The sequence below is a fragment of the Coturnix japonica genome, chromosome 1 (genome assembly GCF_054131305.1).
Source record: "Coturnix japonica strain WE chromosome 1, WE-NBRP24, whole genome shotgun sequence".
NCBI lineage: Eukaryota > Metazoa > Chordata > Aves > Galliformes > Phasianidae > Coturnix > Coturnix japonica.
The window spans coordinates 44,008,018-44,027,180 of record NC_140663.1 but is presented as its reverse complement, the minus strand read 5'-3'; the positions used below and the strand labels follow the sequence as shown (position 1 = coordinate 44,027,180).

The following is a 19,163-nucleotide window of genomic DNA, read 5'->3' as shown; positions in this document are numbered from 1 at the left end:
CCAGGCAGGCTGCTTCTCTACTTTAGTTTCCTCTTCTGTAAAAAAAAAAAGAGGGGAACACTGACATTTGATTTATTTTGAACAGTGCTATAGAAAAACTGAGTATTATTATCTAAATACCCAAAATAATAATAAAAAAATAGTACTATCGATGCTAAATTATCCATCCACTTTAATAATCCAGCCATAGTAATTGCTAGAGCTGGGGGACTAATTCACAACACATAATTTATTCAGTGAATTTAGCTTCTTTTTTAGGCTCATGGAATATCAATTGTGCAGATCATAATTTCCTCAAATTTATTTGAACTTACTCAGTGAACTTTTTGGAAAATATTTACTCTGTGGATTGATACAGGCTGCATTACTTAATTATGGTTGGTCAGAGAGCTCTATTTGGTATTGTTTCTGTTCCCTTGTTGAATGAGCACACAAGGACTTCTGGCTTGAATACTTGCATATGAACATGGAAGATATATGCTTCTGCAAGGTTTTGCACATTTCCATTCACAAATATGCAGGTAGAACTTGTATACAGGAGCACTGATGGCAAACAAATACAGACAAGCTGGGTCTAAGCATTTTTACATTAAAAATATGAATGAAAAAATTTAAAGGGCCTAAATTACTAGGACAAAAGTCTAATTTTACACCAAAGTAACCTGGTCCTTGCTAAATGGCAATAATGGTGTGTTGAGTAAGAACCCAATAATTTATCTCTTTGCTTCTTTCTGCTGCTCAGTGCCATGACTTCCTATAGTAATATAGTCCCCAGCCTGGATTGTTATTATATGAAGACTGTTTTTAAATTTTTATATTTTTTTTAACTGGCTGTATTAATGTGATACCCACTGTAAGTGTGCTTATGTCCTGCAAGGAGTAGTGCTTGTCTGAATGGAGGACCCAATTGTCTTGCTTTGACTAGTTACCTATTTCTGACCTGAATCCCTTGCTTTCACCTCTCACATCAGAAATGAAATGAAGTGTAATCTCATTCTGAATCTGAAACATTCTAAACCTGAGAATGTTAAACATTCCCAAATTACTGGCTCTGGCTTATGGTTGTAGAAGTGTGAAGAATTAGGTTCATGAGGACATTTATGCCTGCTTATGAGCAGTATAATCAATGCAAAGTGGAACGTTGAACATTTAGGGAGAATGGATAGCTTTGAAGACTATGGCAATAAAAATAGTTTGAAAAGCACTTGTGTAAAATCCAAAGATGTGCAGGTAGAAGGATCTACAGTGCTTGATTTGGATCCATGTAGTGGAGCCCATGCTAGTTCTGAAGGACTTGAGCAGGGAAAACTGTATGCTTCTATTTCTTCTGTCTGGTCTGGGTGACTTTGTGCAGTCTGCTGGCCTGTATGGGAAAACTCTTTTTTTACTCCTACTAATTGATCCACAAAACAATGTGATAATCAGTTGGAAGCAAATGGAGAAGAGAAAAAGTGGGAGTATTATTTACTGGTGTGATGACTGAGCTTTCGATATGAGACATCAGCATAAAAGGCAATTATTCTCCTAGGAACCAGGCAGGATATTCCCTGCCAAGGCAGAGAAGTATCAGTATCAATATGAAAGGTTCTACTGTAATTTCCTCTGGGTAAAATTCTGTGTATAATTCCAGTTATCCCAATTGAAGCAAAAATAAGTCAGAAAAGTACCTGGTTAATCAGAGAAGGGAGAACATGTTTTACAAGAGGAGACTAAGACTGTGTGGAGTGTCTAATATGGCAAAAGGCAGGATGGAGGAATATGAAACACTGCCTTCCACTAAAACATGAACAGGGGAAAACACTTAGGCAGTAGGAGAGCTCTTTAACTTAAAGAGCAACTGCATATTAACTGGTCAGGAACAGGCTCCAGCAGAAAGTCATCAGTACAGAGCAATTCTGTCCCAGCTTCCAGACAGTGCAGGGAAAGACGGGAGCATAACTCCTCTTCAGCAAAAGCATGACAGGTTCCTGAAAAGAGTAATATGAAGAGGCTGTCTGGAAGAGCAAGGCTGGGACATCCTTTCCAGATTGCTGTTCCTTAATTACATCAAAACCCATGCAGGCACTCTGTTCTTCAGAATTAAAAGGACTTTAATTCAGTTTAGTTCAATTTTCTTCTAAGGGTTGCTTTAATTTGGAAGCACTGTGTCCATTCAAGGCTAATGTGATTTAATGAATTCATGCTAAACTCACAACTTTAGTTAATTTGGATTAATTTTCCCAATCATTCCTTGTCTGTAGACAACCCTTAAGAAATATGGTAGAAATGGTCGAGAAATGACAAGCAATTCAGTCCTGCTCATGATTGAGCTCTAAGCCGGCAGGGACCTTTTCTGACTGCTGGAGGCCTGGAGAAACATTCAGCCATGACCAGTGCACTTCTTCCTGCTTTACCCTCAGGTTCCAGGCCCAGATCTTCTGGGCCTTGAGAAGCACAGGAGCTGAATGAGCTGTGGGTGCCACATGGGTCATTGCTAGAAGGACGCAGCGGTGGTCAGTGTTGTCAGCATGAGGATTTAGTGGTACACAGTATGGCCATGAAGGCACTGTGCTGCCGCAGTTCTGCATGTTGCCGTGGGAACAAAGTTGGATTCATAATCAGGAAGCACATTAATGTGGACATGAACATGCTGTCTGCTGTCCTCTTGGCCGCTTGCTTTCCTAAGCCTGGCTCGGTCACTGCTGAGAAAGGAGCTACTAGGGAGAAAATCCATTGGTCTGAGAGACACGGGAGAAGGGTCCCAGGTGAGTTAGAGAGACTGCAGTTGAGATGTTTCCTGCTCCCCATGGAGTGGAGAGTAACCTCTGCTGAGGTGGAGGGGCACAAGCTGGCAGCAGGCATAAGTGCCATGGCAGCTGCAGTGGGAAACATCCTGAGATACTGGGTGCCCAAGTGGAGTGCATTGCTGTATGGCACAGTGTTAGGCACTTGGGCAACACCAACTGGCTATCTTGAGGGTTGGTACAATCATGTTATCACAAATTTAGCTCATGGGCTGTACTGGCACCACTCTTCTTCTTTATGGATCTAAGCTAATACTTCTGCAGGATACTGATATTCTGTGAGGGTTTACTAGACTGACCAGGTTTAGCTCTGGCATCTCTGACATGGGACTGTGGCATTAAACAATTCAGGCCTGCCTTTAAGAGCTCTGGAAATGTGAGGATGCTGTTGGGAAGTTGAAATAGTCATACAGTGTGGAAAAAAAAACAGTTTATGCAGATATGGGGGAGCAAACAGATCCCATCAAGTATATATCCTCTGCTTTGAGTACATCTACTCATACAAAAAAGTTGCTAAATGAAAGTCTTTCCAGTTGTAATACGTAGCCCATTTAATACCTGGAGTAGAACACTTCAGGGAGAAACTAGAAGCTATAGCAAAATCTCCTGATGCTTCAAGAAGCAGTAGTCTAATTTCAGAGTTCATAAGGAATGAACAGTGCTGTTATACTCTGAGGTGGTGGTTTGGTGCAAGCTGTAGGCTGGAAAGGGCAGCCCACTCACAATCCTGAAAAGTTCTTTAGCAAGACTCACCTTGAATGGGGCTGGTTTGCATCTTTTGTCCACATCCCAGAAGGAGGGATTGTGAGTAGTCTTCCTGCTGTTTCTATCTGAAATATTGTTCATCTTTACTTTAGATGATAAACTGTTGGGCAGCATTGCTTTGTGCTTTTAAAATGTTGTCGTCAGTGTGCCTGGAGGACAGGTCTTTCTCTGTTGATGTCCAACTCATACAACTGACCTTGCATAAAGAAGTAAACTGCCCTGTTCAGAGGAGACCTAAAAAGGACTGAGTCCAAAGCCAGGAGTGCTTGTAGCATTTATATCTTCTGAAACAGACATGCTGGTGCTAATGGAGTGAAGTAAAAGTCTTCTGAGGACCCAAGAATTTGCTTGCTGCATAGCAGTGAAGTAGGAGAATATGTAATGGGCTGTGCAAAGTCTCACACAGCAGGAGGAACTGAAGGGGAACTTGTGCCCCTCATAAAGGAGACTTAGGACTCTCAGCCATCTATATGTGGATGGAGTACGTGTGTTTTAAAGCATGCAAATGCATAAAAATGTTACATTTTCTTCCTTCTTTGGATATCCTAGGAATGTACTAGAATGAGAGATTCTACAGGAAAGAAGGCTGATGAGGAATATCAGCATTTTCCCACTGACAAATACAGAGGCTGTATTTATAACCTACAGCTGCATGCACGGGGAGGCTGACCACACTCACGTCCACCTATAGAGAAGATTAGACTTTGAAGTTAGTGGGATTAGCCTGCTGAGTGATAGAAGAAAGAGATCTATTAGCAGCTCTGAGAATAAAATCATAGAACTGTTTAGGTTGGAAAAGGTCCTTCACGTCATCAAGTTTAACCATTCACCTAGTGCTACAAGTCCATCACCAAACCATGTCCCCAGCTGCTAAATATCTTAAATACCTCCAAAGATGGGAACTCCACCACTTGCCTGGGCAGCCTGTTCTAATGCTTGACCCCTCTCTATGTGAAAAAACTCTTCCTGATATCTAATCTAAGCCTACACTACTGCAACTTGAAACTATCAACTTATTACTTGTTACCTGAGAAAAGCATCTGAGTTTACTGCAACCTTCCTTCACATAGTTGTAGAGAGAGATGAGGTCTCCCTTAAACTTCACCTTCTGCAAAGTGAACAATGCTAGTTTCCTCAGCCACTTTTCATGTCTTGTTTTCTAGCCCTCTCACCAGCTTTGCTGCACTCCTCTGCACATAATTGATCAACTCAATATTCATTTCTTGTAGTGAGGGACCCAAACTGAACACAATAACCGAGCTGTGTTTTCACCAGTGGGAGCAATCAATTTCCTGGTTCTACTGGCCACGCTACTTCTGATCCAGGCCAGGCTGCCATTGGTCTTCTTGGCCACCTGGGCACACTGCTGGCTTATGTTTAGTTGGCCATTACTGGACCAACAGTAGCTTGGACACACCAAATCAGCTGTAGAGCACTGGATTGATATCTCTCATGCTATATGCTGGTTCCAAGATGATGAATATACATACTTTTTTGTTTCTTCCACTCTTATCACATAGAAGAGAAGGATGTCCTCTGAGATGAAGGGTGCACAGCTGCTGATGCAAGCTCCTGCCCAGTGCAGATGGATGCATAGTGTACGGATGTACACATTCTGTGTCCATCAAGATAATGAAGAGGTTGAGTTTCTTGCACTAGCCACCAGACCTGAGAGAAAGGGTTTTCAGCAGAACAGTTCTCAGGAAGCTACAGTACTTAAGAGGTTTTGCATGAAAAGGAGAAAAGGCACTTCTTCATAACATGCAGGAGTCTCAGAAGGGAGATACCCATAAAAGATGAGTCCTGAAGAACAGTACTTTGTTGGGTAGAATAAGGTCTATTAAATGCATGTCTGTGATCCTTTTCCTCATAGTTTAAAAGCATTAAACCGGGGTGTGGCCAGGCTGTGTAGTGAAGCAGCCTGCGTAATCCTTGGCTTCTCTCTGACAGTACTAACCAGAGGCTTAATTAATGGTGAATGCCTGTGCGGTGATGTAGATGCTGATTCTCAATAAGGCTAGACTGCGCCATCACCTCATTTCATAGGAATCGCTGTCAAATGGTAATCCTCTCCAGGCGCTGCTGGCCTGAGTTGGAGTAGAACAGGCACACTGGAGATGAGGCAGTTTGCCTATCTGGAGCTATCATGCATGTGAGTTGCCTACGTGCATGTGCCCGTGTTTCCCTCTCTCTTTATACCTACATGCACTAGAGAACCTGGAGGCAGCCTCTGTACAGGACAGTGGGAAATAATGAGACAGAAAGAGACAAAGTGGAAGGAAGAGACAAAGCATCACAGCCAATGGCTCTTCTCTTGCAGGATGTGCACTGCTGGATATAGCTTTTTCTTTCCCTTCTTGTATCTTATTTGTTCATCTTTTATCACAAGCCCTAGCCGGGCAATGTTCAAACTGAATAGCTTGTTTCTCCCCAGCTTACTGTAGCTCCTGCTGATGCTTCCATCTACTTCCCACTCCCCTGTTGTGCTGGAGTGTGTCGTTAAGAAAGGGGACAGACAACAGGAGACGCAGGAAAACAAGATGCATTGACTTTGCCTTTGAATCAGTCAAAGAATTACTTCTATACTTTACACGTCTCACCCTGGCTTTTATTCTCACAGATGCTTTTGTTACTTTTATTATTAATGGTCAGCAGAGGCAAATTCTTTTGCTGTTCCATCAATCCTTTTCTCTGCTGTGCTGAACTTCAACAGAAACCTCATTGCCTTGTGTGCATGTGTGATCTAGAAAAAGATATGGCAGTTGAAGACCAGCCTCGGTTTTGTTTAAAGTACAAAAACTAATATAAATAGAAAAACTTAATGTGCAAAAGAAGCACCTCATTTATTATGCTGCTGCCTTTGTGTTTTGTCAAATGCATGGAATATATAGGTTGCACCTTCTATTAACATGTTGGTAAGTCAGGGCAACAAAGCTGGTGAGGGGTCTGGAGCACAGGCCTTATGAGGAGCGGCTGAAGGAGCTGGGATTGTTCAGTCTGGAGAAGAGGAGGCTCAGGGGAGACCTTATTGCTCTCTATAACCACCTGAAGGGAGGTTGTGGTGAGCCTCTTCTCTTGCGTAACTGGTGATAGGACTAGAGGGAATGGCTTCAAGCTGCACCAGGGGAGGTTCAGGTTGGACATTAGGAAATACTGCTTCTCTGAAAGAGTGGTCAGGCAGTGGGATGGGCTGTCAGGGAGGTGGTGGAGTCACTGACCCTGGAGATGTTCAAGAAACGTTTGGACATTGTGCTGAGGGACATGGTTTAGTGAGAAATATTGGTGATGGGTGGATGGTTGGACTGGGTGATCTTGTAGGTCTTTTCCAACCTTGGTGATTCTATGATTCTGTGATTTGATTCAATTACGTGCGCTCTGGCACAGAGTTAAGCTGACTGGAAACGAGCTCGTTGACGTTTGCCGCCCAAGAGAAAAGAAAAAGAGAAATGCAGAACTGAAACTCACAGCGTCCTTATTGCAAAGTCAGATGGACCGATTCCCTCGTTAAATCCTCTTCACTGAACTATGAAGTGTGTCAATGTTCATCTGCTTGGAGCATGGAGATAGATAAAATGACCCTTCCAGCACCAATCACTGTAGCAACTGTGAACATGAAGTGTTCCTGGAACTGTGAGGAGATTGCAAGCTTTACCTCTGCAGATGTCCTGTGATCCACTTCTTTACAAATAATGAAATTCCAATTCACTGGAGTTCAGAAATGGGTTTTCCTAAAATAGCTGGTTTGTGACAATTTGTCTCACTCTCATAACAGCAAGGTGTATGGCAAATAGTTGTTAATCATCAGGACCAAGAAAAGGAACTAAAGATCTGTGATCCCAAAACAAAATAATAGGAAGCAGTAATTCAGCAGATGTGAATCTGGCAGAACATCCTGCAAATGTTTGGATGGATGTTTGAGCATGCAGGGGACTTCATGTATTTGTCTGAAAAGCTGTAGGAAGCCTCCCAGTGAAGTTCTGAGACTTAATAGATGGTAGCTCAAGCAGAACATTTAGGGAGGGAGATTCTTTCCTTTCTAATATCTTTGTAAATAACTCCATGTGCTTTATTGGTCTTAAAGTCTACACAGTGGGTAGGAGGAGAATCAATAATTGTTTAAAACTTTGTGAATCAATTAGGTGAGCAAGACAGGCATGACAGCAGATTTCTGTCACAGATACTGCTCACTGGATGACTAGGAAGGAGAACTAGATAGGAAGAAGATAGGTGCTACCATGCTTTCATCCATCCTAGAGCACAAGAGGTAAATAGCTCTAGCCACAACCTGTGCTGATGGGGATCAGGCCTTCAAGCATTACAAATGAGGCTTGCATATTGAAATGCATATTGCTTGTTAGGGTAAGAATTCTTATAATGCACTTTAGTGATACTGTTGCTTTTTGAAACAGGGTTTGAATTCAGAGTCCAGGCCCTATGGTTCAGGAATTTACTTCTTGTTCATCTTTTTAGGCTTAGAGGCTGCCCAGGAAGGTGGTGGAGTCACCGTCCCCAGAAGTTTTCAAGAAAAAAATAGATGTTGCATTGAGCAACATGGTTTAGTGGTATGGTGGTGATGGGCTGGTGGTTGGACTAGATGATCTTAGTGATCATTCCAACCTTAATTATTCTATGATTCTATTAGAGAGTCCTCATCTAGATAAAAAAAAAAAAACAAAACAGAAAGACTATCGCTGGGGCAGTGCAGGCCAGGATTAGAACTAGTTAGCTCTCCTTTTGTACTGGGTATGAGGTGGAGTGTCCACTCAGTGCTGATGCATGGATGCCTTAGAGCTGTCTCAGGGCTTCTTGTTTCCTGCTGCAGACATGCATGATGAGCTAGTGAAGCAGCTGCTTACCAGCAGTATGTCTGAACTAAAATGGACCAGGGTACCGTTTCTTCATGTTATGCCCAGGCTCTTTTTATACTATCTTGGCAGCATGAGGAAGGTGATAAAAACCCTCTTAAAACACAACATACTGAGCTGCTGTTCTGTTGTTGTTTGTTTATTTGTTTGTTTGCCTTGTGCACGCTGGGTTTGACATTCCAGCCACTGGTGTAAAACACAGGTTGGAGTGAGCTGGAGTGAGTCATGTTGGGGGCAGTTCAGGGCAGGGAGGAGGTGTGCTCTGAGCCAGCAGCACCTCCTTACCAAAGTGATAGGATCTAATCTGGAGCATGCAATGAAGAGTAGAGTAGATCCTCACCATCTCAAGATGCTGTATGAAATGGCTGAATGATTACTTCCAGGCTAAGTAAGAGAAAAGGTGGACTCGGAGTCCAGCTTCCCTTCTTCCTGACTCTCAGGGCAGTCTCAAGGCAGGAAGCCAATGGCCATGGCTAACCAAATAAACCTTGCTGTATGTGTGGGATTAATTTCCCAGGTAAGAATAGTGCATGAATAAAGGGAAATAGTAACACGGACTCAAAGGAGCATACATACTCCTTATGTCCCTTTCCCACCATGGTGGAAAATGGTGCTAAGAAGCATAGAGGCAGTCAAGAACTACCTGGAGGAGGAGGCCTGTGTGTGCAGAACAATGAAGGGTTGTCTTGATTTCTGCAAGGAAGAGGCAGTGTCTTTTCTTTGTCTGTAGATTTGGGGTGGAGTGCTTCAGAGTCCTGCAGTCTCCTAACTCTGAAGCCTTAGATCACACCCTCTCTGTGCTGGGGGGAAGTGAAGGTGTTGATTGGCCTTTATCGCTTTTGAGAGGGATCAGAGCTCTTCCTGGTTATGTGGGTTAGAGTGGAGTAAGAAGAAAAAGGGTACTATCTTACCCGAGATCTTATCTCCAAGGACCCTCAAAAACTGCCCATTTCCTTACCTCAAAGACAGTGAAAGAACAACCACATAGATGAACATCCCTAAGAAGTCGCTGCAGGCTCCCATTGGTCACTCAGCACAAGAGGTCCATGTGGGTATTCTGTCAGGACTCCTCTTTCTGAGCATCTCTGTAGTCCCAGCAGGCTACCAGAGAAAGTGAGGTGGGTGGATGGAGGTAACAATGCCCAGCCCCAGCTGTAACAACTTTGACACCAGTGGACATGCCATACCCTGTGCAGTACTGCAGGGAGCAATGCAATGCCATCCTCTGTGGCTGCCAGCATCCAGAATCAGCTCTAAGGAGCTTATGGCCGTGGCTATATTACGTGTGTGTGGTTGCTAGGGAAACACTGGTTCTGAACTGGAACCAAAGCGGTGGGGGCTGGAACTCTTGTTCTCTCTCTCTCTCTCTCTCTCTCTCTCTCCCCCTCTTTTTAAGGTTTAGAGCCTTGATCTTGATTATGTCTCTTTATGTCTCTCCTGAAGAAGAGGTAGCTAGGTATGGGGCAATGGGAAATGTGTAGTCTCTGTAATCTAGTCAGATCTCCCCTCTTGATTTTGCCTCCATTTTATAAAGGCTGAAGCTTTCTACTGCTCCACAGCATAAGGAGACCGAAGGGCACATCTACACAAGCTTTACTTTCAACTGCTTGCTCACACTGTACTCTGACCTAACGGAGGCAAGCCAGCTCTGAACCAAAGGGTGTGTAAAATCTTTTGGATCCTAAAAATGATAAAAAATGCTTAACAATGACAATCTCTAAGAAAAGATTAAGTCCTGGTCAACTTTGCCTTATAATGACTACTTTGGCCGTGGTGCATCCAGTTCAGAGCATGGGCACAGCTGACTTCACTATCCATAAAGGCTGGGTAGACTTTGGCATCATCAGTGTTCCAGGTGCTACTTGTGAGGACACAGAGGAACCAACAGATTTTCCCACTAAACATTACTGCCTAAATAAGCATTGCAGAATTTGCAAGAAAGGAAAGCATTGGTATGTCATGATTGATAAGAGGAACAAAGGCCTTCACAGGCACATTCTGGGTATAGTACACAGCTGGGCTGCTGTGAGAGGAGACCTTCCTCTCCTGAGAGGCTCAGATGGCATTGGGCACATGGCTGAACTTTCAGGGCTTATCTAAATAGACTCTGTGAACCTTTGGAAGTTCAGCTCATAATCAGGTTTGCTCATAATAAGAGACCAAAGGAATATTTGATGAAATGGAAGAGCAGCTAATTTAGAAATGATAAAAAGAAATAGTATTTCATCTCAGATAGTTCATTTGCAAAATTTATTCAATGACATCTTGCCAAATACTGTGACTGGACTTTTTTAAGAGTGCTGAATAGTTTTATGGCTTCTATTGATTGATATGGCTATACCAATGACATACCATTCAGCTTGCAGTCAAAATTCAGTCCTTAGTCTGGAGGGTAAGGCAGCCAGAAAAGAATCCCTAGGCAAACACCATGATGTAATTGGATGGATGAGTAATGGGGCAGTCTGACTTTCCTCTAACTGTTATGGGTCAGCCATATCAGGATATTAAGCCAATTAGTGGTCTTGGCTGAGCTGAGAGACAGGGAACTAGGCCTGTACTGCCTAGTGTGGTAGTTATGTGGCATAAGGGTAATCTCTCCAGAATGACCAGTGGTTTAATCCCTTATATGTAAGCTCATCAAATGAGGAAGCACACACATACAGAGGTGAAAATGGAAAGGCGACAGGCCCAGTGTGAAAATTGTTTATCCTGGCAGCTTGCTAACTGATATCTCTCCTCTGTGGAAAAGTGCTGGCATCCATATGTGATGCTCTGAGAAGCTGGTGTGGAATACCATCATTTCCTGGTCTGCTTTGGCCAGTGAATGTGTATAAGATTCATAGATAATGGACCTCCCACCTTTGGCAAACAACCTTTGGGGGTTTTTTAGAACTGTATACACTGGGCAATGATCCTTATCTGCTTGACTCTCTTGTTTTTTTACGAACTGCATGTAGTAAAGAGAAACTTAGCTGTTTTCAGCCCTTGAGTCATCCTTAATCAAAAACCTTTTTATTATGGCTTTCAGGAGCTACTTGGATCCTAGAGTACTTGCACAGTTGTCCCTGGGCTAGAGTTTGGCAGCAAACCAGTTTTCACTATTACTAAGAGATTAATGCCCAAATCATGATTGGAAGCTGTGTATATGATGATACTTAAGTATACAGTTAATGTCACTATACATGTGAATCTTGGTTACCCGTTATCAAGGTATCAAAACTGAGCTTCACTAGCAACTCTAGATTTCTTAGTGCAGTAATTCTCAGCAACCCCAAGGGATGACTGCTGCCAGAGAAGTCCTAGAGAGTCAGTAACCATTCTCCTTAGTGCTGCAGACCTTTTTCTTGGCAACTTGAAAGCCCCCCCTCACAGGGAACATGACAGCAGAATGCTCACCTGTAATAAAGGGTTCTTACAGCCATGTACTAATTAGTCACGTTGTAACTGGTTCTGAACAGCATTCAGCCTGTCAAGACTTCCTGATATCATGTCAGTCTGGGCTTTGTTTTTGCCATGACAAGTTTCAGATCGTCGTGTCAGCAGTGGAAAGAGTGAAGCCTGGTTTCCTCTTGTTTTGTGTTGTCTGTCCCTGAAACATTCTTTTTCCAGCTATAACAACCTTAATTTTTCTTTCTCTTTCTTGTGATGTCTTTTAGTATGTTGACTTGTATGCCAGCCACATGGGTGCACAATGTCCATGCTGTCCTGCCTGCCTTTCCATCAGTGGGGACACAGAAAAGTGTTTCTCTTTTTTAGCCATCCACCAGCTTTTATAATCACTTCTCTATAATACCATCTTTGAGATTTGTCCTTCCGTCTAATAAGGACAGAGCATTCTGTAGTTATTACTAGAACAAGTGAGGGAACTGACAAATAATGTGGTTATATAAACCACATTTAGCATCTAACAAATTCAGACTTCCCATTGACAGCACGTTCCCAGAGCAGCTCTGAAGATTTACACCAAAAATGATTTGCTCATCTGAGAATCAGAGCACTGGGAAAGGATTGCACGAGGTCATCTGCTCCATCTGCTGCATAAGCCAATATCAGTAACAGCCCAGGGAATCTATTGCAGTAAGACAGGAGAGTTTTGAAATCCCACTAAATAGTATCAACTAAAAGAGTGACATCAACTAAAAGAGTGACATCAACAAATGACACATTCTAACATGCTGCAACTTTACTTTGAGTAGGTTTTGTTGTGAGTATGTGTTTTTGTGGACGTGTGTATGTGTGTGTTGGATGCAGAGATGCTGTTCCAGCACCCCGTCCCTCCATGGGGGCATTGTGTCATTGTGTTCTCACACACCCTGCTGCAAGCACTCAAGGAAAGGACTCACGGGGTGAGGCAGCACACGGTATTAAAAAGAGAGTTTTATTGTATTGAGTTGTTGAAAACTAAATAAAAAAAATTAAATGTGAGGAGAAAAAACAAATAAGCAGAAGATTCTGTCTCCAGGCTAGCCTGAGGCAGTGATGCATTTGCGGTAAGAATAAACAAAAGTAAATGAACACTTAAGCAACAAAGATTCTGATTTCCTGTCAGATTTGTTATAACAAACGGACTCAGAAATATAGAAAATTTAATTATAAGACTTTGAACTGTTGCAGCATTTTCCATCACGAACAATAAAACTCCCAGTGAATCAGGTATCCCACCAGGACTGTGACAAGTAGGTACACATTTGTGTCTCAATTTTCAAGCAAAGAAGGAAGGGAAATTAAGGTCTGTGTTTTCCCAGAAGTTATTTGGTTCTTGCTTACTCCTTTTTGCTCCTACAAAATCTGTGGTAGGCAGGGCTGGAGTCTAAACAAGATGCAGTTCTATGTGATTTGTCTGTAGGTCATGGAGGAATTTTGCAAATCAAGACAGTACTAAAGACACACGAACAGCTTTTCTTCTAAATCAGGAAAATGAGAACAGAGTTTTGGAAAGGGATAGTGGCCTGAGTCATGAGGATCATAACTGGGGCCCTGGAAAGGAAGAACTGGGCTGACCCTGGTCAATAAATTATTGCTATGCAGAATCCTTATTAGTACATCAGCAAATGGGGTTAGGTATAGAATTGTAAAATCATATAATGGCTTGGGTTGGAAGGCACCTTAAAAATCATTTAGTTCCAACCCCTGCCATTAAGGTATACTGATGTTTCTTGAAGCCTAGCACAAGGGAGCAACGCCCAGAGCAGCAAAAAAAAAAAAAATTTCTTTTGCACCTGTGCAAAGATAGCCCAGGGCATTTTGGAGAAATTATTATTATTATTATTATTATTATTATTAACTCATATATTATTATTAAATTAATATAATAATAATAATAAATTAAAATTATTAATAAAAGAATATATGTATATCCAAATATGAAAAGCAAACACATGCTCCTGACATGTAGGAACCGTCTCCAAGAGCAGTCCTCTTGATGAGTGTCTTTGCACAGAGTGCAATCCAGCCTCCTACCCTAAGGGGTTAAACACTCTGGAGGGGGAGGCAGTACTTGTCCCAGCAGCGGCAAACTTGAGCAGATTTTCTGTGGGAAGCCATCTGTCAGCTGGGGAGTGGTGCTGTGTCAATTGATCAGCTCCTCCTCCAGCTCTGCTTTGCAAACTGCAGCTCCCTGACCTCACAGGGAGACAGTGGGGGAGTAGCAGGATCTCTGGAGGCACTGAGATCCTGTAATGGAGCCTCTCTTCCCCCAGACTGGGTGAGGGACACCCGCATCTTAATTTTCTCTTGAAACAGCTCGCTACAGGGAGCCCAAGTTTACAGGTGAAGGGCTGTTTCAGCCTTTTTCAGGTAGTCATGGGATTGTAATTCACCTGGGTGATGCACAGCATAAGGAACCTCTTCTAACTCAAGCTACCCCTATCCCAAACTTAAATATGTCTTTTAGTAGCAGTGGTGAATCACGTTTGGGCTGCTCCAAGGTGAAAAAGGGGAGGGTGAAGTATGAAATTTCTGCAGTATTAAAATAGGAGCTTGCGGTGCTTTCTGAAAATTTAAATGCCTGGAGAGACAAAGCATTCTTTTTTTATTTTAAACTAATAAAGCACTAATGAACCTTTAGATAAAAAAATGTAGGTCTGCCTCCTGATCTAAAGTCTTTCACCGCAATACTACAGTGAGCTCAAATTCCTGCTCTGATAGCCCCGTGGTTCTCTGTCAGTTCAGGTACCTTGTCTTTTTCCCATTTTTTCCATTATGTGTGGTAAAAAATGAGAGAAGTCATTTTTCTTGTTTGGTTTTTTTTTTTCCCCCTCCTAAAATGCACTCACTGAGAATCTCATTGAGCTCCATCAGCACTTCTCCTGATTTATTGTGAGAGGAACACTTTCTTCCACACTGTTGTATGTCCTTCCTTCATCACCCCTCTTTTTCTTGTTGTCTTCTGAGTGCTGAGTTGGTTAGGGAATGAAGAATATTTGGCTAGCCCAAGTATTGGGGTGATTAAGTGCCAAAAATATCTTGCCAAGCCAAAATCTGGGCTGGCTTGCACCTCCTGAATGCTTTCATTTTGAATAGAAGTTGCATCTTCTTGGAGCTTCTGTAATAAAGACACAGGCAGTTGCGTAATAGCAGTTATCACATGAACGGCCAAATGGTTCGTGCTCTTTGATCTGAGGAGGGATGTATGTATTTCTTGGTAGAGGTGAATTGTTAAGTTGGATTGTAGGAAAGCTGCCTATTTTGTGTATTGATATTTGATGCTCTGCTGTGCTCTGGTTAGTGAGGAGTGCTGAATTTTCTGCCTGAGTGTTTGGGAGTGAATTTCCTTCAACTGTGCTGTGCACTCATGTAGAATGAACTGTCAGCATGTGCTTTAGCTGGAGCGTCTGATGGGGTTTTGAATCACAGGGATGGCAGTACCTCCTGCACCTTGCTACCACATCTAGTAACGCCTCTGAGTGCATGTCCTGAGTGTTCTGCCTTGAAATAACTATTGGATTTACCATCTCATGTCCCTTCTTGATCACCAAGGAAAGCATCCAGATTTCTAGATCCTGTGTGTCAAATCTTTCTGTAATTCAGTAGCCAGGTCCTTCAACTCTTAGCCTCTCTGATTGAAACTATGGCAACTAGCTGTCGATGCAGAGATTCCTATGCATAAAAATAGAAAAGCTTTTGTTGAATTAATATATAAAAAACATAGTTATCACTCACAGTGTAGCAATCAGTTTGCTACAGGTGGCTTGTAAAGGCACAGTGCAATGAAGGGTATTGAAGATGCTTGTTCAGGCTGTCTTCAATATCAGGCAAGTGCTGTGACAGTTATTTAATCTTTCATCTGGCTTTCCTGATTGTCTCTGTAAGCTTCAAAGATAAACTGTATCTCTTTACTTATTTGCTTATTTTTCCTGAGCACAATTGTAGGAGGGGAGAGGTGTGAATTCCAGTGATCAGAAAACTTGAACTGTTTTCCACAGAATGCGAGGCGCAGTTGCTGCTCCTGTCTCCAATTTCCTTTTCTCTTTCTTTTCTCTCTTTTCTTTTTGTGTACGTTTATTTTTCTAGTGAGTGAAGAACAGCCATAAGAGTACTTTCACAAGTGTGTGGGGGAAGTGAATAGAGTTTAATCACCAGAACTCATAGGAAAGGCTTGGGGATCTGAGAGCAAAAACTTTGAATAGGATGTAACCCTCTGGAAGTTCAGGAAAAAGAAACAAGGCTGGTTGGAAAATCAGAGATTTGTTTTGTTTTGGTTTTTTTTTTTTTCCTGGAGTTGCTGAGACTTAGCATATTTTTACAGATAGAAAAAATAGCAATAGGTAATAAAAAGCATGACTAAAGGAGGGATGGATGAACGGATGGACACCTGATTAACTGACACCATCATGGAAAACCAGATTTACCTGCCAAACTGTCAGAGAGTGAATTTGGTAGAAAGCTGGTGTTGTGAAACTCTTGAAACAGTGACTGAGCACCCTGGTGGGAAGGCGGGGCCAACCCTGGGAAGCTCAGCTGCAAACAATGTAACTGAGTGACTGGAAGGCATGGAGCCAGTATCCAGCCCTTCCCAGATTTCATGTAAGGGCTGGCAGTGGAGGCAAGGGTAGCTTGCTGGAGATCCCTGTGTGCTTGAGGTCTTCTATGGGTGAGCAGGCTTCTTCCTTTGTTTCTGTGTTCATGGCTGCTGCATTTGGGCTTATCCTCACTTGCTGCAGTCTAGCTTGCAAACTTTTTCATCACATTATAGTGTTACAGCTGGGAATGTCTTGAGGTAACATTTTTGGGGTGTTTACACAAGGAGTTCCCCTAATCTAAAACTCTTGACTACTTCTTTTTGGATTTCTGGTTCAGCTTTTCTGGCAGGGAAGAAGGTGGGGCTGTTGTTATGTCTTTAGATGTGGTGATTGGATTTGGAGAACTTCCTTATTGTGATGTGAATCTCTGCAGAAAGATAACAGTAATTTGGCCTCTATTGTTTCTGATCATATCCTATCCTGTAAAAATTAGTGGGAGTTTGCAGTTGGTTTTAATTGACAGAGATCATATTGTACAAGAGCATATTAGGAAATATTTTTTTTTTTCCGTTCCTTTCCATCAAGACTTGGCAAAAGCAGGGATTTGGATTTTACTGAGTCTTTCAAATATTGAAATGATGGTATCTTGTGAAAACTTAAGATGAAAAAGGCTTACACTATGCCACTGAAAAGATTATCTGTGCCTTTGGAGTCTTGAAAGTTATAAAATGGTGCACATTTTGGTTTTTAAACAGATGATATGGTAGAAGGCAATGAATGAACACTTGTATAAAATATGACATAAACAAAACCCTGGATGATTTAGATATAAAACATACTGAGGTATAAATACTTCAGTTTGGGAATTAAGCTGGAGTACTGTCCCAAACTAAAAAATAAATTAATTTAAACAAACAAACAAAAATCTGCCTTGTGTCCTCTTTATCCTACATACAGTGTTGTGATAATCCTGGTATTAAAGCTGTTAATTTGTTCAAACATAGTCTATTTTGCATGTATTCTCTTTCTGGCCTCATTTGTGCACCACTTGTTCTCTATCTGTTCAAATCATGCCTAACATTTGAAACATGTAAGTAATTTCAGCAACGTGCTTTTAAAAATAAATTAAGGACAGCTGGTCATAAAAAGGCTTTTACTTCCTTCCCACTTGCTTCACTTTGTTAAAAATCCTTAAAATGTGGCCAAGACATGAAGTGCAAGATTCTAACTGTATACCTCCCCCTCCGTGCTCAATGAATTGACTAGGAACATTGTCTATTTACTTTGACCTATTCTTGTTTTCTCTTTCTCTTTGACTTCCTATTCTAGGATGAGTCATCCATGTTCTTCCAGTTTGGCCCATCAATAGAACAGCAAGCTTCAGTCATGCTCAACATCATGGAAGAATATGACTGGTACATCTTCTCCATTGTCACTACTTACTTCCCTGGTTACCAGGACTTTGTCAACAAGATCCGCAGTACCATTGAGCACAGCTTTGTGGGTTGGGAACTGGAGGAGGTCCTCCTGTTGGACATGTCCCTGGATGATGGAGACTCAAAGATCCAGAACCAGCTCAAAAAGCTCCAAAGCCCTGTTATCCTCCTCTACTGCACCAAGGAAGAGGCCACCTACATTTTTGAGGTGGCCAACTCTGTGGGTCTGACAGGCTATGGTTACACGTGGATCGTGCCCAGCCTGGTGGCAGGGGATACAGACACAGTGCCATCTGAGTTCCCCACCGGGCTCATCTCTGTCTCATATGATGAATGGGACTACGGTCTTCCTGCTAGAGTGAGGGATGGAATAGCCATAATCACCACTGCTGCTTCTGATATGCTGTCTGAACACAGCTTCATCCCTGAGCCCAAGAGCAGCTGTTACAACACCCAGGAGAAAAGGATTTACCAGTCCAACATGCTCAACAGGTAAGGAGAAGGGATGGGCTAGCCTTACAAAAGAGGGGTTGCAAAGAATCTCTGACCACCATAATTTTTGGTAGTCCATTGCTTCAATGCCATGGCCTGTGTTGGCTAGGAACCTGGCCAAGGGTGTTGTGCTGGTGGTGGCACTTGTGTTGCTGTGAGCCTTGAATGTCACTACTGTCACTCCTTTGGAAAGCATCCGTATCATATGAGGAGGAAGACAGCACAAAACAAAGGCACAGTGAAGACATGGTGCAAAAATCTTAGTGTGCCCTTAGATGTACAACAGATTTGCTCTTATTACAGTGTTGAACTCCTTGGAGAGTCTGTACACGAATGGGTTCGTAGGTGGCATGTGGGTTCTTAGTGCAAGTATTGGGGATTGTTGTATTTAAATCTAGAAGGGCCCACGTTCTGTTCCAGGAACCAGCAATGCTTAAGTGGGTGTTCCTTCATAGGTGATGGTTATGTAACCCAACTGGAAAGTTTCCATGACACCTGTTGTCTAAATACTGAGTGTCCTTCTGCTTTCTGCTACCTCTGAATCAGAGTAGAGAAGGAAGTGTGGACAGGTCTGGAGAACTAGATCTGGAGAGAGTTAAGACCAACAATTCTGTTAAACTCCTGCTTTATCCTGGAGGCATTTAAAGCCCTCGGGCATCTTAAGCATCTGATTTACTTCAAAGAAAAGGGACTTATGTTATCATCCTGCTCGTTGGCATCTCATTGGTGACTGTCTGCTGACTGTTTTGGATCTCATTCTCTCTTGTGCACACTGAATAGAGAGCCTAGGCATCTCCATCAGGAGATTAAATTAAACATGGAAAAGCAATTTGAATAAGTATCTGATTGTCTGATCCAGTT

The 19,163-nt window shown here is 42.3% G+C and overlaps 1 protein-coding gene across 3 annotated transcripts in view; it reads left to right on the top strand.

The window, feature by feature from the left end:
- Positions 1–19,163, top strand: part of GRIN2B (glutamate ionotropic receptor NMDA type subunit 2B) — a 211,939-nt gene that overhangs the window by 65,348 nt on the left and 127,428 nt on the right. For all 3 annotated transcript variants that reach the window (XM_032444362.2, XM_032444365.2, XM_032444367.2), the window contains exon 4: positions 17,704–18,302. In XM_032444362.2, coding sequence (XP_032300253.2) covers positions 17,704–18,302 — 599 coding nt within the window. The remainder of the gene's footprint in view (positions 1–17,703; positions 18,303–19,163) is intronic.